The sequence below is a fragment of the Callospermophilus lateralis genome, chromosome 18, assembly GCF_048772815.1.
Source record: "Callospermophilus lateralis isolate mCalLat2 chromosome 18, mCalLat2.hap1, whole genome shotgun sequence".
NCBI classification, from domain to species: Eukaryota; Metazoa; Chordata; class Mammalia; order Rodentia; family Sciuridae; genus Callospermophilus; species Callospermophilus lateralis.
In genome coordinates this window covers 12,330,262-12,357,420 of record NC_135322.1, presented here as the reverse complement: position 1 = coordinate 12,357,420, position 27,159 = coordinate 12,330,262, and the positions used below count along the sequence as shown (strand labels likewise).

At 57.8% G+C, this 27,159-nt stretch overlaps 1 protein-coding gene across 9 annotated transcripts; it reads right to left on the bottom strand.

Moving 5' to 3' along the window:
- Positions 1–453: 453 nt before the first annotated feature.
- Positions 454–27,159, bottom strand: Cic (capicua transcriptional repressor). 9 transcript variants are annotated; one of them, XM_076839617.2, is made up of 21 exons: positions 27,084–27,159; positions 21,140–23,920; positions 9,187–9,336; positions 8,866–9,100; positions 8,651–8,780; positions 8,377–8,559; positions 8,129–8,294; positions 7,055–7,257; positions 6,743–6,968; positions 6,212–6,315; positions 4,747–5,986; positions 4,468–4,655; positions 4,013–4,134; positions 3,754–3,920; positions 3,361–3,654; positions 2,938–3,260; positions 2,400–2,656; positions 2,147–2,301; positions 1,933–2,064; positions 1,533–1,664; positions 454–1,447 (listed from the first exon to the last, which is right to left on the bottom strand). In XM_076839617.2, the coding sequence occupies exons 2-21, from the start codon at positions 23,907–23,909 to the stop codon at positions 1,080–1,082; spliced, it is 7,545 nt and encodes a 2,514-aa protein (XP_076695732.1). In that variant the 5' UTR covers positions 23,910–23,920; positions 27,084–27,159; the 3' UTR covers positions 454–1,079. The 9 variants fall into 9 exon arrangements, with proteins under 9 accessions (XP_076695732.1, XP_076695731.1, XP_076695733.1 ...); XM_076839616.2 differs by lacking the exon at positions 27,084–27,159 and adding an exon at positions 26,297–26,429; XM_076839618.2 differs by lacking the exon at positions 27,084–27,159 and adding an exon at positions 26,297–26,429 and having other exon boundaries at positions 2,147–2,298.

Below are 27,159 nucleotides of genomic sequence, written 5' to 3'. Positions count from 1 at the left end.
TCAAACCCAAAGAGGCTCATCTGTGGCTGCAGTGCTGGCTCAGGCCACATGGGGGTAGCAGAGGTCACTCTGAGGACAGCCCTGTATGATGGACAGATTGGCCTGAAGTGCTACTTGTGAGCTAGGATGTCTTGGGGCCTTTTTCTTGAATAAGATTCCTGGACTGGTAAGTGTGAACTGCTTTTCTCGCAGCCCTTCATCTCAGGCCTTCCCCAAGCTTCCTCACTGGGTGGCTGAGAAGGGTAATGAGGTTCCCTGAGGAAACAATGGCCCTGACTGCAGAGGCTGCCTTATCTAGAGGTAGGGACCTCTGTCCATGGTGTCCCTCTGATGTTGGGGTGGTCTAGGAGTTGCTCCTTCACTTTGTAGGAAAGCGCACTGCTCCACAACCATCTGGGAACCAGCCTGGAATGCACAACACTCCTTCCCCTTCCAAGCAAGCAGCCACACACATGTGTTAAACAGCTTTAATCTCAGTCATTGCGGCTTCTCGGCACAGTAAGAAATATTGCACATGATCAACATGTTTTGTTCTGGGGATGGGGGCAACGTAGGGGAAAATCACCTTCTTAGAAAGTACAACCCAAGTTGGGAGGGCAGAGGGGGTGGGGAGAGAACCCTCCCCGTGCCTGTGGCAAAGTGCAGGAGCCCCCAACCCCCAAAACTAACCTGAGTCCAGCCCCTCTGGGGAAAAAAGGGGTGCATGAACTCCCCCCTACTCCACAGGCACCTCCCTGTGGCCCAAGGCCCACATTACCCTCCAGCTTGCAGCCCTCACGTGAGCCATTTTGCATAAAGTACAAGTGAAAAGCTCTGAAGGTCACACGCTCCAGGTTATATACAGGGGCTCAGTGGCAGGAGACTGCCCTGGCTTCCCTCAGCTGCCCCCCAGCACAGGGAGGGAGCTGGGGAGGAGGAAGTACATACAATGGGAGCAGGCCTCATTCCGCCCCAAACTGGAAAGGACGAAATGGCTTTATTGGGAAGGAGGTAACCATCCCACTGCACCCCCATTCCTGCCACCTACACTCTGTGTCCTGAGGGGGTACTGTGGGCCCTGGGATCTACTCAAGAACCCTTCACCTGCCTGTGGCAGCTGTGGAGGGGCCTGAGGGTGGAGGAGAGGGCTGGGGGGCCCCCTCCCAACCAGGCTGTCCAGGTCCTGGCTCTGGGGGTGGAGGCAGTGGTGGGGCAGCCTGGGCTGTGCCAGAGTCCGAGCCAGGTGAGGTGGGGTCAGGGCCCCCAGCAGGGCTGGGAGTGGGAGCAGGGGTAGCAGCGGTGCCAGTGGGGGAAGGTCCAGGGAGGGACGCCTCAGCTCCAGGAGGCTGCTCTGTGGGAGTGGCTGCCTGCATAATCTTCTGGCGCACTTCACGGATCTTCAACTGCAGACAAACCTTGGATGGGAAGATGTCCGCGTAGCGGGCCTGGAAAGCTGCTGTGGCCTGAGCTGGGGACAGAAAGCAAAGAGGGCAGGATGAGGTATACAGACAGACAGGATCTGTCCAAGTAACCCCCAAGACTTCAAGACATACCTGATGGGAAGAAGCCATGGTCCTGAAAGAGCTGCATAACCAGGGCCCGACGCTGGTCCAGAGTGCGTCGCAGTGATGAGTATGGCACCTTCTCATATTCCAGCTCCCCAAGTACATCCTCAGCTTCTGTACCTGTGAGGGCACAGGGAGCATGGTTAGGGTCACAGCAGCAGCCAAGTCTCCCGACCACTGTCCAAGTGTCCACCAATGCTCCTTGAATTCTGTTTCACAGGGGAGTCAGAGTAGGATCCACCCAAAATCTCATGGTGATTAGGGACCTGGTCTCCAGAACTTACTCTTGATTTGTTGTCCTTCCTCTCAGCAATACCCACTCCATTGTTCCTCTACTGCCCCCGCAACACCACTCTTACAGATCCTAGGGTCCCCACAGTGCCTGCACCTGTGCGGTCAAAGGTGAAGATATCCCCCTCGCACTTGGCACTCTTGGGGGTGTTGGGCTCTGAGCTGCAGCTGGATCGTCTCCTCATCTTGCGCTTGGGTGAGGTGGGGTCTTCAGGTGCTGAGTCCAGGTCTGTCCAAACATAAGCAAGCTCAGTAAAATTGGTCCAGATCTGTTCCGCTACCTACCTAGGAACCAGCCAGTGCTTGCCTACCAGTCGAGTTCTTTCTCTTTTTGCGGTAAGAGCCCAGGATGGCTCGGGGTGAGGTGGCCAGAGACTGCAAGGTGGGTGAGGGAAGCACCTCCTCTGGCCGAAATTCAGGCAGCTCAGCAAAGCGCTCTTCAAAGTCCACCTCTGACAGGACCCTGCTGGAAGGCAGGCAGGATCACTTCCCCTGCCTTGGCCTGTGGTGCCCTCTTTCCCACCAACCCCACATACTCCTCCAAGGACCCCAGCCCCTGCTCACTTGTCCACAGAGTCAAAGGTCTTCTTCAGGGGCGGGGGCCGCACCTTCACCTTCTTGCCGGTACTAGCCGTCTCCTTGCGCTCTGGTGTGTCCCCGGCCGCCCTCCCACTGCTGCCCTCACTGCTGCCACTGCTACTGCCACCAGAGGCTGCGGCTGGAGCTGGGGCCGGGCTGGGAGGAGTGGGGGGTTCCCCACGACTCTCCAGGCCCAGCCCAGGGACGCGCCAGTCTGAAGACGAGCTGGGGAATTTGCTGGCCTGGGATGCAGACAGACAGGGAGAACAACACTGGGATCAGATGCACGGGGGCAATGGCCAGAAACAGATAAATGCTGAGACACCCCAACACCAGGGAGAAAATCCAGTCCCGTGGCCTCAGGAAGGCCAGGACATAGGCCCCAGGTGAGAAGGGATACAATAAAAAAATAGGAAGCACCAACAGGCATAAAGAGATGAGGAGCAGAACAAAAAAACAAAAATGAGCAGAGTGCAGTGAAAAGCACCAGGGGAAACCCGCCTGTGGGCTGCTGGATGCTCACCATGGTCTCAGGACCCTTGGTGCCAGTCCGCTCTTCAGCAGGCAGGGGTGGGGGGGGGCTGCTCCGGGCCGTGGAAGGCCAGGTCTCTGGGAGTGGTGGAGGGGCTGGTGGTGTAGGCTGCCCCTCAAGCTCAGACTCTGGAGCAGGTGGTTCTCTGGCTGGGCCAAGCTCCAGGGGCTGCCGGGGTGCAGGGCCAGGCCGCCCAGAGGCACCTGCCTCAAAGGAGCCCACGGGAATGCTGGCGATGGCTGCCTTCACTTTCTGGGGGGCCTTTGGGCTGGGCCGCTGGGCCTTGGGGGCCACTAAGCTGTAGGTCATGGAGCCTGTTGGTGGGTAGAAGTGTGTTTGCTAAGCCAGGCCTAACTGGGGGCCCATTCCCTGGGTTTCCCAACATACCATGCCCTGAGTTGGTCTGACACCCACCTGTGGCACTAGGAAAAGGGCTACTGGGGGCTGGGGTGGCAGTGGCAGGAGCTGGTGGGCCCTTGGGCAGAATGGTGGCAGCAGGTGGGGTGGTGCTAGTGGCCACAGTGTAGACCAGGCTAGGGGGTGCCTGGGATGCCTGGGCCAGGGGTGCTGAGGAGGTGGGTACAGGGCTGCCAGGATAAAATGCTGTTATGACAGGACCTCCAGGGGCTGCACAGGCAGGAGGCAGCTGAGGGCTGGGCACAGGTGACACGCCCACTTGGCCGGGAGCCAGCAATGGGGCTTGGCCTGCTGAGAGAGAGCAAGCAAAAGGTGGGGGACCAAGTCAGGGCCCAGGCTGTCTCAGCCCCACCCTGGGTCCCCAGCACTGCCTGCCAGGCCACCCCTCACCTGAGAGCAGGGGCTGCACGAAGGCAGGGCCGCTGGGCCCCAGTGAGGTGAAACCTAGAGCTACAGAACTTGTAGGCCCATATGAGGTGACTGCTCCAGCCTGGCTGGATGTAGGGCTGGTGCCCAAGGGCAGCGTGTGCCCACCTGCCGACTGCACATAGGTGATTCTGCCATAGGGAAAGGAAAAAGGAAGAGTGAGGTGAGCCATCTCTATCCCACCCCTCCCCTGGTCTCTGGGGAAGGGTTCAACTGTACTCACCTGGTAGAGGAGGGCAACAAGACTTTCTGGGGCTGTGAGGTGGGTCCGGGGAGTGTGGCTGGGCTCAAGGGCGGCACCAGGCCGCTGGGTGTGCTCACAGGCACGGGAGTCAGCTGGATAATCTGTGGGTAGAAGCACCCACAGGCTGAGGTGAGCTAGGACCAAGAGGGGGAAGGAAAGAAATGACACCTAGGTGGGAGCTAAGCAAAAGTGGGAACTTCAGAATTTGGGATTAAGACAGGATAGGAAAGCTGTCAAAGAGGTGGAGGACACACAAAAAGATTAGGTGAAGATACTGAGAAAAACAGCTCGACACAGACAGGAAGTAAAAATGGCAAGGTGGAACCCCAGGAAGAAAGAATCAGAAAAGGAGAAGGCAGAAACGATGGTCTACAGGGACTGACATGCAGCAGAAAGAGGAGGGAAAGGTGGAGCCATAGCTAACATGCCCTTACCTTGCTAGGTGGCTGGGCACCATTCTGCACAGGTACTGAGAAAGGTGGACTCACCAGGGGCAGCGGCTGGCCAGCCCCACCACCCCGCACTGACATGCTAGGGGCCGCCAGGGGCACTAGTACCTTCCCAGGCAGCAGCTGGGCTGAGCCACCTGGGGGCGGGGCCTGCACAGGAGAAACTGACTGGGCTGGAAGTTAAGAGGCAAGAAAGAGAAAGGTTACAAGAAAGCCAAACAGGCCTACAGCCCCAATCCTGCTGCTGCCCAGGCCAGGCCTCACCTTTAGGGGGTGGGGCGGAGGGTACAGACTGCAGGATGGGAATGCCAGGAGTGGGTGCAGTGGCGGCCAGGACCTTGCCGTTGGTGGAGGTGCCCGGCGGAAGGGTGAAACGGATGCTGGTGGTGGGTGCAGGGCCGCTGGGAGCCGCTGCCTTGGTCCCAGGGGCTGGTGCTGGGGCAGGTGCCACTTGAAGCTGCTGGGGCAGCGTGGGCAGGATGTACTGTACCTGGGTGATTCCCCCAGACTTGCCCAGGGCACCTGGTTGCAGGATACCCAGGGGTACTGGCCCATTGGGTCCACTCCCAGCACCTGCTCCTGAGCCCACAGTGGTCCCACTACTAGGGGTTCCCTGGGCAATGAACTGAACAGCAGGGGGTGCAGGGGCCCCATAGCCTGGGGTACCCACAAGTAGGTTGGTAACAGTGGCAGGTGCCTTCCCCACAGTGCCCAAGAGGGGCCCAGCCACCAAGTGTGGGGCTGGTGGGGCGGCCGCTGCCGACTTCTTGTCCGAATACACTAAGCTAACACCCAGTGGGGAGCCCCCAGGCACTCGAGACCCAGTGCCTACTTCAGTTCTGCCACTTGCCGTGTCATTTGGAGATGCCTCAGCCCGGCCAGAGGTGGGGAAGGGCTTAGAGGCAATGGGCACAGGAGTACTGCTAACAGGTCGCACCACATTGGTGACCATGGTGGCAGCAGGGCGGGACAGGGGGGCTGCTGGGGCCCCATAGGCCAGCGATGGGGTTGGGGTTGGGGCTGAGGGTACTCGGGCCCCACTGCCCTCCCGCTCCTCCTTGTTTGGGGGCAGGACCAATGTCTGCAGAATGTTTCCTCCCCCACTGGGAGGTGCTGCAATGACTGAGGGACCTGGTGGCTCCAGGCCCCCAACGCTTTCAGGTCTCTTGCGCCGGAAAGTGGCAGGATCCGTTGGGAGGAACCGGGTGGTCTTGGAAGGTGTAGCTGGGCCGCCAGACCCAGGAGGTGGAGGCCGAAGTGGTCCTGCTGCACTGCCCTGACCAGACTCCTGGGCCTTGAAGGTTCCAGAGCCCAGAGAGAAGGAGGTGGCTACCGAGGCTGAGGAGACGGCAGGTGATGAGGAGGAGGAGGATGGGGTGGGACCATAGCCTTTGTTGAAGGCTGCAGGTGGATCTGGGGGCCCTGGTGGCTCAGGGTCCAATGCTGGACGGCAATGGGTAAAGGAGGAACGGATCACTGGTGAAAACACCTTGCGGCCAAAGCCCTGGGTTGAAGAAAGAGAGAGACACTCAAGTCAAAAGAAATGCAGACACCTGGACAACCCTAGATGCCCAGCAAGCCTGTTGGCCAGGCCAGCCTAATACACCCCTGCCAGATGAAGGCCTCAATTCATCTTGGCTGCGACCCAACCCCAAGGGGGTAGGAACTTGCCCTTTCCAGACCCTAACCTCCCTCATCCCCTGTGTGACTGAACAGCACCAAGCCTCACCTTGTTGCCCTCTGGGTCCTCCCCAGAGCTATCTCCACTCTCGCTGTCAGTCACCCGCTCCTTGCACTTTAGATCAATGTCAGTCGTGCCAAAGCCATCATCAGCTAAGGAAACAGAGAGAATAGTGTGGGCAAGGGGCTAGGTGCAGGCCTGCCTAGGAGTTTATAGTCTGGAACCTGGGCTCTAGTCTCAACTGCCCCAAGCTGGTGGTATTGTCCAAGACACTAGTCCTAAACCCAGGACAACGAATACCTGCCCAATTGGAGGAGCCTAAAAAGCATGTTGGGGGAGGAGTAACGTATAACAGCATCTAGTGCTATGCTCAACAATGCCTGTGTCTCAGGTCTCCTGCCTGGCATGATAGCTTCCTTGAGGGTAGGGTTGGGTTCACTCTGCATGACCAGCATGGATGGCATGTGGTCATAAACAAATGTAAAAAAGAAATAAGGAGCCAATCAGCCTGGATTCTGCTCACCCTCCAACCCTCAGCTTTCGGGTCACCAGCAGGATTATCAGCCCTGCGCTGCTCACCAATGACATCATCGTCCCCTTCCTCCTCACAGATGACCATGCGTTCCTCATCACTTGTCATGTCTTCACTAGCAGCACGCTGGGAACGAGAAGCTCGGGTGGGCAACAGTGGAGGCCGCCCACTGGCTGCTAAGGCACCTCCTTCACCAGGGGCTGTGAAGGGACCTGGAGCGCCATACTGGGTGGAAGGCTTTGGGCCAGAGTATGACGTGGGGCCAGACACCATCTGCAAGACAAGTGGCAGGAAGGGTTCAGCCAGGTTTATTGCTTTTGGAAGCCCTCCGTCCGCCCCCTGGTGGCTGCACCCCACACCTGAGTCAACTCTTGCAGTGCCTGGCTGTCAACTTCCCCACCATCCAGGCTGTGTACACCACTATGGGAGAAGGCTCGAGGTCGGGCCGAGCCAGGTCCCCCAACTGTGTGCAGCCGTTCTGTTCCACAAGAGCCACTCCCTGGAGCCTTGGTGTCGGAGCTCAGGAGTGTCTGGGCTGCAACGGACAGGAGCTCAGAGGACACTGTAAAGCAGAAGGGGAACTCTGGCTGTCACAGAGGCAAGAAGCCTCTCACCAGCATCTATACTAGCTAATCCTCCCACATATAATTCTAGATACTAGGGAGAAGCAGGCTGGAATTCCTGGGCCACCTGGTAGGAAAAATAAATCACCCACCAGCCTAGCATCTCCCTCCTGCTGGTTCTTGCCCTCCGGGGCTATAAGAAGCAAGTCCATTCCCAGGGAGGCAGACCTTCTAAGAGCAAGCAAGCCTGGAGACTTATCCTTGTGATAATGGCTGGCTAACAATTGGCCTGTCTGAGCATCAGTTTTCTCACCTCAGAGAGGCAGTAATATCACTCCCTCAAAGAGTTAAGAAGATCACATCCAAAAGATCACACCAAAAAAGCACCCCAGAACACTGCCTGGCACTCCAGATACTTTTTGTCAAGTAGAAGCAGCACATCAGGGGCATTATGAGCTGCAGCAGTTCCAACAATGGTCTTGAGAACCAACCAAGCTGAAGTTTAAATTTTGGCTGTGCCGCTTACCAGTTGGTGACTTTAAACAAATGACTTTGTCTTTTTGAGCCTGTTTCCTCATCTGGAAAGGGCTGTGGTTTTGAGTACAAGACAACACATGCCCCATGATGTCTGGCATGTAGAAAATGATCAATAAACAGCAGTTCGTAATGAGATTTATTTGGATATCTCATCTGTATCTCCCTGGCTCCTTCACATACAGCAACTGCAAGTTCCTTTATGGGTAATGCTCCTCAAATAAAAGCAACAAAGCAGAAAGATGCTGCTGGGGCAGGGAGTGAGCAAGCAAGCAGGTAGCTGGCAGCTCTCAGGGAGAGAGGTGGCGGGGTGGGAGAGCCAAGGGGCTGACTAACCCCCAGGGGCGGCGGCAGTGCCCGTCTCCGACATGCTCCGCTCCCGCGTCTCCTTGTGCCCTCCTGCCAGCCCCAGGCTCGTGGGCTTGGCCTCTGAGCTGGACTTCTTTCGGTCCTTGTTGCACCACTTCCAATCTGGGTGGGCCTTGAAGTGGGCCTCCTTCACCTGGCAGGAGAGGGCAGGGCGACCCTTCATTTACCCGCCCCACCAGAGCAAATCAGGAACAGTCAAGAGGAGGAAGCATTACCTGGAAGGCCAGGTCATGGTACTTCTGCTTCTCTTTGGGCCCCAGGGCGTACCACCACTCTCCCAGAATCTTGCTGACGGTCCGGTTGTCCTGGTTGGGGTGGCGCTGGTGGACCAGGGCCCGGTGCCGCTTACTGAAGATCATGAAGGCATTCATAGGTCGACGTATATGGTCCTTCTCCCGCTACAGTAAACAGTCCAGAGCAAGGTGGTCAGGACCAGGGAAACATGCTTGGATGACCACATTATGAGTAAAACAGATAGAAAGGAGGCACCTTATTGGGGCTGCGTCCATCCTTCTCAGAAGATGAGTCTCGTTCCTTGGGCAGGGCACTGAGGGACTGTGTCCGACGTTTTCCAGGTGGCAGAGGCAACTGGATCTCCGGAGACATGATGGAAAGGAAGCTGGGGGAGCATCAGGGACAATGAGGACCATGGCTTTGGCTACCCTCTCCCCCCACCAACTTGTCCCAAGTTGTGATGCACTCACGCATCATCATGGTCACTCTCTGTCTCACTATCCAGCCGGGGCTCTCCTGGGGGGCCAGAAGCCTCTTCCTCAGTGGTAGGAGGGGGACCTTTACCAGGTTCCACCACCCCCAAAGTATGTGGGGGTCCAGGCCCTGGGCTCTCAGGGCATGTGGCTCCAGGAGGTCGCCCAGGGTCAGCATTCCCTGTCCCTCCTGATGATTGCTCATGAGCAACAGCTGCCGACTCAGCAGGTTCTGAAAACACAGAGGTACATCAGAGGGCCACTGAACTACCTACTTCTCCCCATCCACAGGCCTTCCCACAGAACCCTACCCCTCACCTTTGCTCTGATTGGAGGCCACTGGGTGGCTGGCAGGTTGCTGGGCTTCACTCGGCTGCACCGAGGGGTCTGGCTGGCTGGGTGCCAGAAAGGGAACTAAGGAGTGCCAGGGGAACACAGCCACAGAGCGAGGTTCCACATTTGTCCACACTGTGGGAAAGAGACAGGTGAGCTGGGTAGCAGGAGAACTTGGCCCTGACCCCCAGCTGAAGCTCTGCCCAACCCTGGACAAGGTGGCTCTGTCCCTTCCTTACAACCCCTTTCCCTAACCCTAGAGCCTCTTGGGGCTTGTTGGTGAGATGTCACTCAGGAAAAACTCCTCCCTGAAAGATCTCTAGATTTATAAAAAAGAAAACAAAAGCAGAAAAGGGAATAGTACTCACAACCCACTCCCCCCACACACACCTCCACCAGCCCTGCCACCAGGGAACAGACCAGAGGAACGACTGGCTCCTGCCACAAATGAGGTCACTCAGCTGCCATTCCACACTCCTGATGCCCCAAAACTTCTATGGGGTTGGGGACCCCCATGCCTGTCACAACACATTCCCAGCACCTCATGTTGCCATCTGACAGCCCCTCACATTGGGCTCACAATTCCCTTTCCCTCTCCAGAGGCAGATGGCCCTGTCTTCCCTCCCCTTTCAGGGTTGTGGGGGTCTCACACAGACCAGCCCCTGGTATATAAGATCTTCTTGGACTTCCTCCCCCAAGACCCCAGAGGGCCAACCTGCCCTTCCTGGGCGGGGCTCAGGTGGCTCCAGCAGCTCTCCCCCCTTCCCCAGAGACTTCCAGAGCCCATAAAGAAACCTCCCAACCTCTCTCCCTCCCCTAAACCCCCAAGCTTATCTTCAGCCCAGTATCCAGCCTCCTTGCCCAGAAAGAGGCGAGGGTGTGGTAAACTCAGAAGAAAAGGCACAGACAATAGGGCAAAGGAGAGAACTGTTACAAGTCTCTGCTCAGAAAAGGCAAAAAGTGCCAGGTGTTTCCTTGAGGCTAAGACAGGAAGACACTACCCTCACCAAGAGGCCACCCCAGGGGTCCAACCTTCAGCTCCCCGAGCTGGCACAGGAGGGCGGGCCTGAGCAGGACCCGCCCCTGCTAGACCTCTGGGTAGCCTAGCCAGGAGGGGGTTTCCCCTCTCACTGCCCAGGTCCCCGGGGGAAGTGGAACCAGCAGAGCACTGGAGGAGAGAGGCCCCCGCTAGGGGAAGACAAGGAGGAAAGGAGGGAAACGCCCTAGCCCTAGCTCCATCATTCCAGGCAGCCCCTTGATCCAGATCAACCTGACCTGAGGTGACCCCCCCCATGCCTTCAGAAACCTAGACTGGGGGAGCTACGTGTAAGGAATTGGCCTCAAGACCTGATTTTTGAGGGACTAACAAAGAAAAAGTAGCTCTCAAAGAACAGAGAAATGGGGATCTGGAAGACAGCACTGGAGGATACTCAAGACTAAATGACAACCCTGTCCCTTACCCTTGGGGGCCCCAAAAGCCTGCTGAGCCCTCCAACCACACAGCAGCCCTCAGGGACCTAGACCTGTTCCTTTCTTCACAAAATCTCATCAGGGCCTCCTCCTTTCCTAGGAAGTGGGAAAAGAGGGGCTCAACAGACAATGGCGGGCAGTCCTTTGGTCCTACAACCTCTCTAGTACACTACTCTCCAGGTGTCCCAGTCTGTATCTCTTTTTTGTCAAGGTGCACACAAACACTCCAGTCTTGTTTTGAGCAACAGTGTCTCACTTCCCGAGCTAGGCTTATCCTGAGCCCACTACTCAAAGCACCCTCCCCCTTCCGATTCCACACCTTCCACCAGCAGGTCTCAGGCAGCTCCGATTCTAATTCAGGCTCCAAAGACACTCTGCACCCTCGCCTCCCATCTCACCACGGACCCGTTCACCCCATCACTTAAAAACAGCTGTCCCCAGGTACTCCCCTCTCACTCCTATCGCTCCATCACGTTCCCACCTGCCGTTACTAACCGCTCGGCCCCGTCGGGCTCCGTAACTTTCCCGGTACCCCTTTACTCTGCCTCTACGGCTCTCGTACTACAGCCCCATCACCGTTATTCCAGACTTAACACCCCGACACCTTGACCCCTGCAGTCCAGGGACCCGGCGCTACTGACCGAACATGCCGAGGCCACGGGAGGCCGCGCCGGACGCGGGCATCAGGGGCCTGTGGGCCGAGTACATGGTCCGGCACGGGGGAGCCCCGGCAGGGGCTCGCACCTCTCAGCGACCGTTGCCGCTCCGCCCGCAGCCGGCTCCTCGGCCGACGCCGCTTGGGCCCGGGGGGAACTGGAGGCCGTCGCCGCATGCCCCCCCCCACCGCCCCCCTCCGGCCGCCCCACACGGGGGTCTCCGCCGGGCGCGCCTGCGCACAGCGCCGCCTGCCTCCCGCCGCCCGGGGGGCGGGGGAGGTCAGAGCGCGCCGGCCCCGCCCCGCCCCCCGGCGCGCGCGGGGGCCGTCACGGGGCGCGCGGCACGGGGGCCATCGGCGCCGCCCCCTCCCTCTCCCTCCTCCCTCGCGGAGTCCGGCGGGCGGGGCAGGCGGGGCGGGGCGCGGCGCGCGTGCGCGGGGGCGGCCCCCTCCCTTCCCCGCTGGCTGGCTTGCTGGCTTGCTGGCTTGCTCGCTCTCTCGCTCCCTCCCTCCCTCGAAGCTCCGGCGGGTAACGGCTCTGGCCCCGCACGCCCCGGCTGCTAGCGCCGCCCGCCCCGCCTTTCCAGGCCCTGGGCCCGCAGCTCAAAGCCTGGTCGACCTCCGGCCCCAGGCAGGCAGAAGGACCAGCGTGTGTGTGTCCGTGCGCTCCGAGCAAGCCCCGCGCCGAACCACCGCCGCCTCCCCGCCCCGCCACTACTACGCGCTCCCCTCCCCCCGCCGCGCCTCCCCCCGCCCCTTCCCCGCTTCCCCCGCGGCCTTCCGCGCAAGCCCGGCCCCCCGCGAATAATCCCATTGGCTGCCGCTGCCGCGCGCGGGTCAGGCCCCGCCGCGCCCGCCCCCATTGGCCGCCCCGGGGGAACGTCAGTCATATGCAAATAGAGGCAGGGCGGGGCGGACTCCGGTTGGCCCTGAGCCGTCCGGGGGCGGGCCCGCGGTAGGAGGGTGGCAGGAGGGCGCACTGCAGCAAAGGCAGTGAGCCAGGGGGCGGTTCGGGGTGCTGCGCTGCTGCGGAGGCCCTGGGTTGACTATGGTGCTATGTGTCCAGCTCCCAAAAGAAACGCTCACGCGCGGCTCGCCTGGGCGCGTCCGGCCACGCTGGGCAGACAAATCGCGTAGGGTGGGCGAGCCATCCCTGATGCCTCCTAACTTATACACGCACACACTCCTCATAGACAGACTTCCATGCCACACCCCATTATCACACACAGCACGGGCACCATATGCCCTCCGTCTTACACCCACACTGTCACACGCGAAATCATACCCCGTACACCTGCTCAAACTGATGTACTAACATACACTCAAGGTCCTTCATTCCCCATCAATCGTGCACACTCAATTCTCACCCATACTCTTTAAATCACCCATTTTGTACATGCCCTGTCATGATACTTCACCAACACATCTTCATCACACTTCCACTAGCCCACATGAATCACAAACTAACATATCAAGTTCCACACTCAGTGTAACAGCATTTGCCTAATATGAGGCCATGGCCTCACTCCCCAGCCTGCAAAACAACACGTCAAACAGGCAGACCTCAGCACAGTCACTGCTTGTCCACTACACACACCCCACATTCCTCCCACACAACCACACACATTCTCATAAAGCCTCCCTAGCACTCATACCCCGACACCAACACACCACACTCTATAAACTTACCCTCACAGACACTATATTCATACTTAAGTACCAGGACCCATCAGTTGTACAGAGCACTGTGGCCTTGCACCATCATCACTCAGCTACCAGGCCTGACTCATCTACCACTTGTGACACTACCTAGCAGTGTAAAGCAGGGGACAATTGGCTATCCCTCCTGCAACATCCTACCTCCAGGAAAGGGAGGAAAGGGCCAGGAGGAAGAAAGGAAGTTAATACTGGGGTTGTTGTGCTGGGAGCTTGTATTTTCCTGTTCACTGAATCCTCACAGCCTCCTGGGGAAATTTGCTTTATTATGCCTGTTTTTCTAGTGAGAAAATGAGAGTCAGGCTGGATAAAGTGTTTATGATCATGCAGAATGAATGATACTAGTCCAGTGCTCAAACTCAAGTGTTCTGGCCTTTACTCAAAATAAGCCTCAAGATGGACACAAGCAGGGAATTCCAAAGACAGGCCCAGGAATATGATCAATCAATGATACAGAGAGACTAGTGAACTACAGAAATGTGAGCAGGTACACAGAGATACAGGGAAGGGTCTGGAAACCACCAAAGATGCAGAGGCCCTGTATCACCCAAGAGGGATCCTGAGACCACACCCAGGAGAGGTAGGGGCCTGAGTTCACACCTGGGCAGGTAAAGGTTGCACAGGCTCAGGTGGACCAAGACTAGGCTCCTACACAGGCAGAACTTCCACAAGAGCAGGTAAACCCCTTTCCCAGCCTGCCCCATCTACATAACGAGCTGAAGACTTGGAAATGGGGCAAAAACTGGGTAACCTGATCAAGAGGCAAAAGAAAGGTCTGCAGCCTTCTGACCTCCAAAGATGGCAAGGCCAGACACTTGGCTTTGAGCCTGGAGGAGCTACCAGAGGGACTATTAGGTGACTGCCCCCTCCTCCCCATGCAGCCCCAGACTCAGACCCTCCATTACCTCACTGCCCCAGGGACTGCAATGTGAGGCAGAAATTGAGGCTGAAATCAATGTGGCCTGCTATCTCCCCACCACTGCCCCCTCCTCTTCCCACCGGTGAGTGAGTCACCTATTGTAAGTTAACCCCTTCTCCACTACAGTGAAGCTCAGGGACAGAGCTCAGAGGAACCATGCTCCCCCACTTCTGTTGGAAGAGAAGAGCCAGGCATGGCACAGCAGGGAAAGAGGGCCCCACACATCTGGGAGGACTGCACATCTGTTAGAATACACAGTGCCCGTGGAAAAAGTATGAGAAGAGGCCCCTTTTGGGACAGGGTACAACCAAGTGGGGGCCCAGCCTGGCAGGGAGGGGCAGGAATCCGGGCGGGAAGGGCCCCCCTGCACTGGGCGCTGGGCCAGCCCTATACTTAGCTTCTATTGTTCAGGGTGGAGGAACCCTGGGTGGGGGTGGATTAGGAGTGGAGGGGAGGGAGCAGGACCTATCCCCAGACAACTCCCTCTCTCCAGCCATCCTCAACCCTACTTGGGTCCTCCCTAGCTGGAAAAGACTGAGAAGGTTCCCCAAACCAGGGCCCCAGCCCAGTCTGAGAGGAGGTACATAGCCATCTGTGACTCAAAGTGGTACTGGGCAGAACTGTGATGTAAACTACTCCTAATTCCACATAGGTTTGACCCCTAAACTAAACAGCTCACACAGTACCACCCCACCCTGGCCTGGGGACAGGGAGCCCAGACAGAGACACCAACAGCCACCAAGGTTAGTGCAGGCATGAACCTGCCCAGACGCCTGGGGCGACCAGCTAGGGATGCTAACAGGCAGGGCGACTAGCAGACAAGCTCTGAACTTACGGGCCCATTTATTGACCCCGCAAGGCACTCCGCCCCCGCCTGCGGCTCCCCACCCTGCTCTCCAGGCCCAGTCCCCGCCTGGGTGTCCCCAGCTCCCCTCACCCGCTCTCCACATACACACACACACACACACACACACACACACACCCCGGGTGGCGTCGTCGATGGCCAGGGTTGCCTGGGGAACGAGCCCAGGATTGGGCTGGTGAGGCTCAGCAGGGATAGGGACCTAAAAATAGCGCCACAGTGAGTCAGTGTGAGTGGGGCTGGGGTAGGCAGGAGAACCAGGAGCGAAAAAAGGCAAGAGAAAGGAGCAAGGGAAAATCCCCAGGGTCTAAGAAGGGCAGGATGTGGATGAAAAGCGGGATAGGGCCTTGTGGGTGGAAAGGTGCGGGGCAGAGAGAGAGGGGTGTACAGGCGCCAGGACTGCGAAGGCTGGTCGGCGCGAGCTAAGGGAGGCGCCAACGCCCGGGCGGAGGAGGGGGCGCCGCCCTGTGTTCCCCTCCCCTCCCAGCGCTCACGAGATTTTCCACTCGCTGCCTGGCCCCCAGCCAGAACCCGGCAGGCCCCACAAAGCCGCTTTGTGCTGGGAAGGCGGGCGGCCGCCCTACCGGCCTGACACCCACGCGGGCCGCTGCGGGGCGCGGGCCAGCTGGCACCCGAGCTGTCTGCAGGGCCCGGGGGTGGGGGCACCCAGCACGAAGACGCAGTCGCGCAAGGGTTAACTGCGCAGGGGCGGAGGGAATGGGCTTCGGCCAATCCGCGGTCGGCGGGTGCAACGTCAGCCAATGGGAAGGACCGATGCCTCACGCCGGGGGGGGCATACGCCCTGAGGCGCGCGGGAACCTGCACCCCTAGGTGCAGACGGGGGTAGGGCGCGGTCCTCACGCCGTGCCTGTCTGCATCTACGAAGCCCCATGTGCACGGTTTCTGTCTACTTCGCGATCAGCAGGCTCAGAGGGGGGGTAATCTCGCAGTCAGATGGTGGCACGACCTACATTTGAACCCGTTTGCCTGGCTCTTCTGCCTAAATGAGGGGAACGGGGTTCCCTGCTCGTAACCTGGTGGGGGGCAGGAACAAGGGATGGAGTGCGGGCGGAGGAGGCGACTCGGTGGGCGAGGGTCCAGCCGCCTGTGGTGCAACCGCTGCCGCCGTTGGTAATGAGAGCCAGACGCCCGTCGCCGCCGCTAATGCGCCTCCCTCCTGGCCACTAATGGAGCCATTAATGCCCGGGCGCCGGGGGCTCCGGGACATAACCCCCCCCGCTGCGCATGCGCGCACCTGCTGCCCCCCCCTCCCCCGCGGCCTGCAGCCACCAGGAGGCAGCCTGACCCCTCCAAGGGCCTAGTGCTGGGGTCTGCTAAACTGGGGGAGCAAGGGTCTCTTCCTTTAAGTCACCAATGACTCATAAGCCCCTGCAACCTCACGAATTGTCCTTTCCCCTCCAGTCCTCTCCCCCAAGCTCTTCCCAAACTAGGGCCTCCTTCCTTTTCCAGAGCAGTCTCCTGGGATCTTTGACACTTAGATCCCACGTCTTCCCTCCCCAGCTCTAAACCCTGTCTTGGCTATTTAAGGGCTCCAGAATACAGCCCCAGCTTCTCAGTCTGGCATTCAAGCCTGACCTGGCTGGACCTGTCCTCCATGTCCATGGCACCCTTCCACCAAGCCTGGGTTCTTGTGTCGGTTCCAGCCTTAGCTAGCCACTCAAAGAGTTCATGCACTTTAACCACGCCTGACCTTTGCTTATAAACCTACCTTGGCCTGGATTGCTCTGTCCTTCCTTTCACTACTCTGAAACCTGCTCATCCTTCCTACTTCAGTTCAAATGGCACCTCCGATGAAAAGTCTACCTGAACCTCCCTCTCAAGCCCCTATGAGCAAATGAGTTGCCTCTATCCTCAGGATTCCCTATAGTCAATACTTCCTTTGGCTCATCCTTTTCTGTGCCTCCATCATCACATCTGCCTTCCCCAGGCACTTGTCCCAAGACTGCTCAGTCCTAGACCTGGCAGAGGTAGCAGGAAAGAACTGATTTGAGAAAGAACTGTTTGAGGAAAAAATGGAAATTAGTACTAGGAAGAGCCTGGATTTGGGAGTCAGGAGACCCAGGCTCAACACCCTCAGTCCCTCTCCAGGCCTCATTTACCCTACCTGCCCAGCTATAGTTGATGGGTACTGCCTTGACTCTAAGTTGGCACCACAAGCATCCCCTGGGAGGCAGAGGTGGGGTTGATCTGGGTCATGCCCTCTAGCAGGTGGGTGGCCACAGGAGCTGCTTTCCTGCCACCCTCCACAGCCGGATCTCCTAGCTTGGCCCATACAGCCCCCGCCTTCCTGCCTGTCTGGGGAACAGGTGCCCGGATGACTGCAAGATGGAGCCTAACACTTCTCTGGAGATTATGAGGACAACAGTGGGCAGTTGATTTGTGAAGGAGTAAGAGGGGGGCCCCCATGCCCAGACAACCTCCCAGCACTTCCCAAGAAGGAATAGGGGACCTGGTGCTTAGCAGTTGCTCACTGACTTAAAATAAGATCATAGAGCCAGGCACAATAGTGCATACCTGTAATCCCAGTGACTTGGAAGGCTGAGGCAGGAGGATTGCCAAGTTCAAAGCAATTTAGCAAGATCTTGTCTCAAAAAGGGCTAGGGATGTAGTGCATTGGCTAAGCATCCTTGGGTTCAATCCCTAGTACCAAAAAAGTGTGTGTGTGTGTGTGTGTGTGTGTGTGTGTATGCGTTGTGTGCATGTGTGTAGGATGGGGTGTGAGTTTGGGATGGGGGCAGCAACAATGTGTAAAGACTAGGAGAGAGCCAAGGGGTCAGGCCATGCAAGCCCAGGGAGAGAGGACCCTAAGACTGAGAACCAAAACAGCTTGGGCTGGAAGCTCTAACAAGGACTGAAGTCTAGAGAGAGACAAACCCACAAAGGTAAAAAGCCAGACTCACTCAGGCAGCCTGAGGTTCAAGAGAGATACAGAAATAGAGAAATAAGAGAACAGGGACATGTAGGAACCCAGGGGAAAGACAGACATACAGTGGTTTGAAGGGAGACAGAAGTCCAGAGGAGGGGCAATGCTTGTCAATAAAGGGAAGCCATGCAGGAAGCTGGAGCTGGCAGGGAGACCACGCCAGGAATGGAACTGAGACATCTGGCCTCCTAAGCTGGGACTAAAGGCTTGGGTGGGGTTCTTCTCCTTGAGAGCAGGCGGGAATAGTCAGAAGGAGGTGGCAAAGGCAGCTGGCTAGCCATGCCATGCACAGAATGCAGAGAATGCCGGCAGCCTGCCCCAGCACATCCCCCAGAGGAAGCAAATGCCTGGCGGGGGGCAGGAGCAGGCAGGCTGCCCTGGGCCACCCCCTCACACCTGCTACCCTCCAATGGAGGGTAGGGCCCTTGCACAGGTGGGTAAAGGGGGCCAGGACTATGGTCTCACTGTGCCAATGGAGGCAGTCTGCTCTATTTGGGCCTGAGAGGGAGGAGGTCCCAAGGTACCCACCTCCCAAGGTTTTAGAGAAGTCTCTGGGAGAAGAATGAAAGGGCCAGCTGGCTGGGGGGGGGGGGGTACAGCCTGGATACCTCAGCATGAGTGTTGTCAGGGAGGCGCTGTTCAGAACTGCCAGGACAGGAACTGGACAAGTTCTGACGACCAGGTAGCCTCCAACAAAGGGCCTCGTTTTTCTGAACTTCAGTTCTATCCCTGGACCATAGAGCTGGTAATCCTTGCTTCACAGCATCAGGTGGATTTGATTAAATGTCCCCAAGCCTGGGGTTGAGCACATGCTATATGCTCAATTAAAAAAAGGTTTATTATTGTTTTTACTATTATTATTGATAGTGCTTAAAAGCCTGAGATCTTGGGTCAGATAGCCTGAGATCAAATCCTGGCTTGCTTCTTAGCTTGGTGACCTCTCTGGACTGCAGTTTCCTTCTCTGGCCAATGGAACTGACCTCCAGGGGGCGTTTCAAGGACTCAATCATGAAAAGCTCAGCAGGGATCTGGAACAGTTTATGAGGCACAGGCAACCCCAGTGCTCAGTAAGTCATTACTAGCTCTTAGTGCAATATGGTGATTGGCAGACCTGGTTCAAGGTCTGGGCCTGCCCCTCCCTGGCTGGAGACCTCAAACGGGATGACTTACTTTTTGACCTCTGGAAAATGATGGTAAAAGCACCTGCTTGGGAGGCCTCAGCATCACCGGCAGCAGTGCCAACCCTCCCCACTCTGCAGCAGTGAGGGTCATCTGAGACAATGCTCTAGGGCCAGTGAAGGGATTGTGGGTGTGTGGGCGGTGGGTAGTGAAGGGGTGGTTGGAGACCCTCTACTTCAGTTTCTTCTTCTGCCCAAAGACAGAAATCTTGTCATGCTTACTTCTGAGGAATTTTGCTCATATCAACTACAACAACAAATGCAAGGGTCAAGGGAGGGGTGAAACACAGTGCTGACTACCTCAAAATGTGAGTTGGGGAGTAGGCATAGCCTATGCCCTGTGCCCTGGCTCTGGAGACAGGCCTGGGCTGGAGCTGTGTGAAGGCAGGGCCTGGTTCCATCCTGGATTGGCCCCCTCCCAGCTGAAGCTACAGCAACTCCTACCCACATCCACACCTTCCTTCTTCCATGGTCACCCTGCCTCTGGTCTCAGGGATTTGGTACAGCTGTGGTTGAATACGCTCAAAACATTCTACACTTCCTAGTACTCTCAGGATAAAGTTCACAAGTCTTCTAATGGCCCTCTGCAACTGGACCCTTGCTTTCTAATACAGCTGCACATCCCAACACTCACCCACCATCCATAGCCCTTGACTTCAACGTCCTGTAATTATGTCCTTCCACCTTTAAATCTTTGCCCAAACTCTTCCTTCTGCCTGCCTACCTAGCCTTGCTCACACCTGTAGAGCCTTCAGGTTTTAGTTCACAGGCCTCGGGTCCCTGCTCCAAGAAGCCTTTCCTGAATTTTCAGGCTGGATCAGCATCTTCTCTTGGCTTCCAAGGCCTCCTGGGCTTCCCCCAGCCTATCCCTGACTGTGCTAGACTGTCACTGTCCATTATAGGTCTGTTGACTCCAGGGATTGTGAGCCATGTGAGGGCAGGGATGTGTCCACAGCACCATCCAGCACAGGGCTGGGGACAGATAGACAAAGAGGAGGCCTTGTGCCAACAATAGATAAATAAAATGGTGCTAGGGCTGGTGACAGTTCTGTCATCCTTGCTCTGAGTTGCTCCTAAAGGCCCAAGCTGGTCTGGACCCCTGGCTCTCCAGCACCATCTCAGAAGTGCCACTCTTCCAGCCCCAGCCTCAGCCCTGCAGCCACAGACTTCCTCCCCTCTCTTCCTAGGCTGTCCTCCTTCCACCTTGGAGCCTTCTCACAGGCCTCCTTCAGGAGGCTCTTCCAACCCTAGAGTTGCTGGTTTGGACTCATCAATTAAGATAACTCTTGGTTTACCCACTCTGACCCAAGGGCTGCCAGACTGGATTCACACCTGGAGGGATGTGCAGCACACCCTGGCTCCCTCCATGGTACTGACCACATCTGAAATGTTTAATGGGCTCCAGTCTTTGGTCCTGCCACTGCCTGGAAAGGACCTGTTAAAGCCTTGGTTTTTCCATCTGCAAAACAGTATTACAATCCAGTGGTCATAAGCTGGTCTCCCTAGGTTTGAAGGGTAGCTCCAGGATTCATTAGTCATGAGACCCTGGGCAAGCCACTTACTTGGCCTCAGTTTCTTCTGAACAAGAATAAACAGGCCGGGCTCATTGGCACATGCCTGTAATCCCAGCAGCTCAGGAGTTGAGGCAGAGGAGTGCAAGTTCAAAGCCAGCCTCAGCAACTTAATGAGGACCTGAGCAACTTAGCGAGACCATGTCTCAAAAACAACAACAACAACAAAAAAAAACCAGAATAATCATGTCAGCCTCCTGTTGGAGTTGTTATACAAATAAAAGGAGCTAACATTTTACAAGTGTTTAGAATAGGACATGTATGTGAATGCTATATTATGGAATGGGTGTGAAAACTTGTTGAGATAACCCACATGCAGTGCTTATCACAGAGATGCCCCTGCCCAGTCCAGGACATGGGAACTGTCACCATGATTATCAGCCCCAACAGGGGCCTGACATGGAGTGTACATTCAATAGAGAACTGCTGATTGATGGACCCCTTGATAGCATGGTCCATAATAGGCAGCATCTGGAAACACACATCAAACCTTGAAAGTCCAGTCCCCTGCCTGAGGCATATACAGCAACATCTGAGCAGAGAGGAAGCCAGCCTCTCCACAAAACCTTGAAGAGGCCAATTCAAAGTTAGCCCTTGCCCAGCCCACCCACCTGCCCTCTTACCTGTTCCAGGCCGGCCCATGATGACTTCCTTCTTGGGGGCAGGATGGCTGGTATAGCTGCTGGGCACCAGGACAGGCAACAGGGCAGCAGGTGAGGGATGGAAGGCCACAGGCTGGAAGGGTGAAGAAGCCAGGCCAAAGGTGGGCATCGGCTGGGCCACAGCAGTTGGCGCAGCTGGAGGCACGGTGATGGGCACAGGGGCCGGCAGAGGTGGGGGCAGGCCAGGCTTCCCACTGGCCACCCCAGGGGGCACTGGGGTCTCACGGCAGCCCCGCCCAGGTCCCCCAGCCCGTGCCTCACCAGCAGTGCCCACATCCCCAGGGAATTTGGAGGGCAGCGGCACATCAGGGTTACGGACAATGACAGGTGAGTCCCGCTGCACAGCAGGCACCCTGCGAACTGAGGGCCCTGGATCCGAGGTTAGGCCGGCAGGTGGGGGCAACAGCAGCAATGGCGAAGGCTGGCGGGAGCGAGAGAAGGGCACAGCAGGTGATACGGCCCGGAAGCCAGCCGGTGTGGAGGGTGTAGGTGTGTGGGACACCGAGTCCACACTAGAGTCTAAGCTGTCGCCCTTGGGGAAGTCTGGGGCAGCTCCTCCACCCCCTGTGCCAGGGGCCCCCAATGACCCTGGGTGGGGCAGCAGCTCAGTCTTTCGTCTCCCAGGGCTGATGGGCACGGTAAAGGTTAGGTTGGTCTGGAAAGTGGGTAGAATGCCAGAGGAATGGCGCTCTCGAGGGGCAGGCGGTGGTGGGTGGGGACCCAGGTCTGGTGGTGTCAGAACGCCTGCCTTAGGGGTGCTGGCACTCAGATGGCGACTGCGAACAGCAGTGCGCTGGATGACTGGAGAGGCATTGATGGGGCTGAAGTTGGCAGGGCGGAAGCCGAAGAGTGGCGAGGGTGAGGGTGACGGGGCAGGCGAGAAGGGTGACTGCGTAGAAACGGGTGAGAAGGAGGGTGTACCCGAGCGGGAACTTCCCAAGGACACCAGCATCACAGCGGCCTCACACTCGTCGAACTCAAAGCGAGACAGGTCAGTGGGGGCCACCAGGCGTGGGCGTGAGTCTCCCCGGGCTGCCACGCTACTGGCCTCACTGTCCCTTGATGTCTCATCACCCCAGTCAAACTCGGTGCTGCCCTCACGGGCCGCCACGCCAGTTGGTCGCCCAGCCCCACCGGGCCCACCATCAGCCAGGCCCTCCATCTCCTTGGTCCGCATGGACAGGTGACGTGAGCAATAGCCCCGCCTCTGTGACTCCTTCATGCAGCCATCTCGTGAACACAGCCGCCGCCATTGTTTGCCATTGAACTTTTTCCGGATTCCATTGGGTGTGCAGACGACATCGCCCTTCTTGTACTTCTGCTGGGCAGCCGTCAGTGGTGTGCGGGCTCGGGCTGCTGGCGCAGCCCCCTTCTCTAGTGAAGCCACACTGCTACTCCGGCTGCCACCCTGGCTCCCCTCCTGGCAGGGCGAGGGCTGCTCACCAGGGCGGCCAGGGCCAGCAAAGGCTGGGGATTTGGGGGGAGGTGACAGGAGTTGGGGTGGGGGCAGTGGGAGCAGGGCTGGGGTGCCCAGGGCTGGTGGGTGCTTCTCCTCACCCTCCTCACAGTGAGCCCCAAGGTTGCCACCAAAGCTGATCTTGGAGACCTCAGCATCCTCGGGCTGTTTGGGGTCCATGGCAGCAGGGCAGGGTGGAAGGGCAGACCCAGCCTCGGCCTGCTCTTCCTCAGGGCCTATGGGGGGCTTCCTCAGCAGGGCTTCAGGTTCCCATGGTGGCCGCAACAGGCGAAGGCTAGAGCGAGCCACCCACACAGCCTCCTCAGGTTCATGATGCAGCGGCTGCTGGGGCTGTGGTAGGGCACCTGAGCCAGGGCTGAGGCGGACCTTGTAGGCAGCTGGCTTAGTAGCCACCTCCACCACCACACCCTCACGGTAGGCAGCCACGCCAGGCTCCACACAGGTACAGACAGCTGTACCCACCACCAGTGCACCTGGTGGTGGTGTGGCATCCAAAACCACATCCACACCACCACCTGGCACCCCCTCATAGAAAGTCAGGGCCCTGTCACCAGGGAACTGCACACCTAGGTCCTGGCTTCGGCGCACCTGGCGCACCACAGCAGGCAGGAAGAGGCCATCACCACGCCTAGCCAGCACCCGCTGGGACCGCAGCTGCCGCAAGTCATAGCCGCCACTGGTGCCTCCAGGGGGCCAGGGACCTGGACCACAAGCCTCAACAGACTCATCCTCCAGGTCGGCTGAGTGCTCACTGGCTGTGTCAGTGGAGGAAGAACGGGTGGAGGTGGGTAGCCGTGGAGGCACACCCAAGGTGCTGGCCTCCTCAGGGGTTCGTTCTTGTTCTTCAGGGACCCCAGCCACCCCACTGTTGCCAGCCCCATGCTCCTCTACATACTTCTTCTTGGGCGCACGAGACTTGAATGTGGCTGTCTTACGGCTGAGTGAGGGTTCCCAGCGGCCTGCCTCCCCATCCCCCTTTGGGTCCTCAGCTGGACCTGGGGTTGGGTCACTGGGGTGTAGTTCTTGGGGTGGCCCCTCAGCCCCAAGGCCCCGCTCAGTCTCCTCCTCCTCGCCTTCTTCAGCCTCTTCTGGCCCCAGTTGCTGTTGTGGCTGTGCCTCTTCATCCTCCTCCTCTGGCTTGTCACCCTCCCCAACCCCTCGCCGCCTCAGAGCCTTGGCCCTGGTGGCTGGTGGGGACTTGTTGCCACTGCCAGGACCTGAAAGGCCAGTGCATGCTTTCTTCATTGGCTTCATCTTTTGTCCACCTGCAACATGGGAGAGCAGACGGGGATCACTGGGAGAAACTTAGGAAACCCCTCAGACCCAGTGTCCCCCAATATTTCTTACTTGCTGAGTCCACTGCCTCAAGTCCATGATCCCCAGGGCCTTCTCCCTGGCTGTTCTCAACTCATGTGGGCCCTAGCTGGCACCCAGATACAGACTGGCACTTGCATCGCCTGAGCATATACACTCTGGCTCCTTGGGGAACACTCACATATACCTGCTCTCTGCAGAGGACACAGAATGTGCATGCACGTGCTCCAACAGCCCCAAGAGGATGTGAGGAGCACTGACAGTTCACACCTATGGAGCACCGCTTTGTCTTGAGCCCTGTGCTAAGCTTGCCTTTGCTAACTCATTTCATCCAACAACCCTAAGAGGTGGGTGCTACTGTCAGCCCTATTTTATATTTGAGGAAACAAACGGCACAGAGAGATTAGGCAACTTGACCAAGATCATCCAGCTAGGAAATGGCAAAGCTAGGGTCTGAACTCAAGCAATCTGCCTCCAGAATCTGCACTCCTCACCATTTCAGTGTGCTGCCTGTCACATGATCCAGAGGGCATGCTTAGTCTCACTGTCACCATCCAGAGAGTACACACACTCAAATGCACACACATATATAAGCACCAGGCCAGAGAAAAGGAGATGACTGGGCTGTGATGTGAGCCTCTCTCCCTCTACCTTCCCTCCATCCCTCTGGGCAGCTGGGCATGGCCAGGCACTGTGGAAAGGAGTGGGTAAAGAGAGTCTCAAAGGATGGCTGCCCACTCTGATCTGCACCTCAAGCTTGCCAGATACAGCCATCTCCCCGGATCCTGGCAGGGAGCAACCAGGGGCATATCTGGGGCAAGAGCTCACAGCCAGTGCTGCCACAATGCCATGCATAAGCACATGTACGCAAACAAACACAGGCACACACTCATGTCATCAGTCATCACACAGTGGGACACAGAGCTGTACTCCAGGGTTTCTCTGACCCACTGGACAGGAACCTGCCCCTCCCCCACAGCACAACTGTGATACCCACAAGCCCAGCCCCCTCCTTCTGGCCTGCATGCATCTCAGCCCTGACTGGGCTGGCTCTGACAGTATGGCCCAGTAGGCTGCTCCCCCACCCGGGCGGTCGCCAAATATGCCCTCCAAATCCAGGTGGGGATAAATAGGATAAGGTCAAAAAAAGCAGGACAAGCCCAACAAACCAACCTCACCCACTTCCTGAACAGTCATTACTGCCCGCCCCCTTTCAAGCTGCCCTGAGAAAGGGAAACAACTTTACTCTCAAGTCACTTTGAGAATGTGACTTCCAGGGCTTCCAGGATGGTTGGGAGGGCCCAGGAGCAGAAGATAAACACAGTCAGAGGCACCCCGACAGTCTTCAGGCTCCCCAGGGATCCCTGGCCTCATGTTCTCCTACTTGGGCCCTGTTCCTCCTACGGACCCTGTAGTCCCAGGCCTGTCCCTTCTATGGTCCAATTCTGTGATCCTCATAGGCAAAGCATAGAAGGCCAGGGAATGGCACCCAAGTGCCCAGCAGTTCAACAGCCATCACCACCTTCTCCCCTTTGATGGGCTAAGCAACATTTCTGGGGACTGAGATCTGGCCCCAGTCCTGTCTAAACACAAACCTTTAGATACCCCACCCTGGGCCTACAACCACAGCCAGGCACCCCTAGACCCTGCTGCCCAGCCCACCCTCTTCACCCCAGAAGCTAAGCCTCTTTCTTTTCCCAAGGGCCTGCTTTCTTCCCATCCACCCCACTCTGGAAAACTCCCACTCAGGGTCCTCCCCTCCCTCAGGATCTGAGCAGCAACTCCTGAAGCCCAGGCCAGCCTAGGCCTGGCTCTCTGGAGTCTCATTCCCTCTGTTCCCATCAACCTTCCTGGCACCAGCTTCTCTGCCACTCTCTTTCTATCCTGTCACCACCTCTACCTCTCTCCTCACAGGCCCTAAGGCCCCTCCTCTGTTACCCTCTCCCTGGCACCTCCATTTATCTCTGTCACCTATTCCTCCCAGTCACCCTCCTGTCAGCCATCTCTGGACCTGACACCTTCTCTCTCCATCACCTCTCCTTGTCACCCCCTCCAACTCTGTCCCCTCCCTCCCCCTGTCACCCTGATCCAGTCCTGTCACCCCTCCATTCCTGTTACCGGTTCTCTGCCTACCACCCCTCCCCCCCAATCAACCCTCTTCTATCACTCCTCTCTCCACCACTTCTTCCACTCCGTGTCCCCTTCCCACCATTCCTCCCACCTCTTTCCCCCTATACCCCCTTTTTCGTGTTCTGCCACCTGTCCCCCCTCGACCCCCAGTCCCCCACACCACCGCTGCCCATGTCAGCCCCGGCCCCGCCCCTCACCTTGAACTCGGCGAGGTTTCGGGGCGGGGGGCCGTGGCCCCGGCTTGGTCCGGTCCGGTCCCTCCCCGCCCCCCCTCCAGCTCTCCCTCTCGATTCTCCCTTTTTTTTTACTCCAACACACAAAATGGTGAATGGACCTGCAACAGCTGGAGTGACCAGCCAATCAGCGGTCACAACCCCGCTGACTGGCGCCAGCCTAGTCCAATAGATATTCGCAGCCTAGTCGGCTCCGCCTCCTAGCGACGAGCGACGCTCGCAACGACCAATCGTGCCCTTGCGGCAGCGCTAGGAGGAAGGGCCAAAATCCAAGACCGGCCTCCCTCCGGGACCGACACCAACCTGAGCCTACGACCGCCTGATCTGCCTAGAGCCCGGCCCTACAACAAGTGATGGACACTAGTCTTGACCAATTGCAGGTCAGTTTAGTGCCCAATGACTAATACAGTACCCAATCACCATGCACTCTAGGCCGGAACCCAACCTCTGTGAGGGACAGTAGCCAATTAAATGAACGAAGGAGGGGCTAAGGAACGGACTCTCCAATGAGCAGGCTTTAGAAGGCGTGGCCCGAGCGTTTGTTGACTGGCTAGTCGCAATTCCTGCTGGGAATAGTAGTCTTCTCACGTCTCCAGCCGGTAGTCGACAGTACAAGGCAGACTACAACTCCCATGTGACAGAGTGCCCAGAGCACCAAAGAACCCGGGCGAGGAGAAAAAGTCGGAAAGGGCTGTTCCTTGTGCGTCTCTCTGGACACCAGGAACATCTTAGACCCAGGGCCCCGACTCACCTGGATTCTCGGCTCTGGCGTCGCCGGTGGCTCCTCTCAGTGGCGGCGGTAGCGGCACGAGGGGGAGGTGCGAGGA

Bases quoted from the DNA above. Each gene is read 5' to 3' on its own strand.
- Cic (XM_076839617.2), bottom strand. From the start codon at position 23,909: ATGAAGCCAATGAAGAAAGCATGCACTGGCCTTTCAGGTCCTGGCAGT. The intron at 9,337-21,139 runs GTAAGAGGGCAG...TCTTTCCCACAG, and splicing joins CATGGGCCGGCCTGGAACAG to TGTGGACAAATGTGGAACCT. The intron at 1,448-1,532 runs GTATGTCTTGAA...TTCTGTCCCCAG, and splicing joins CCATGGCTTCTTCCCATCAG to CTCAGGCCACAGCAGCTTTC.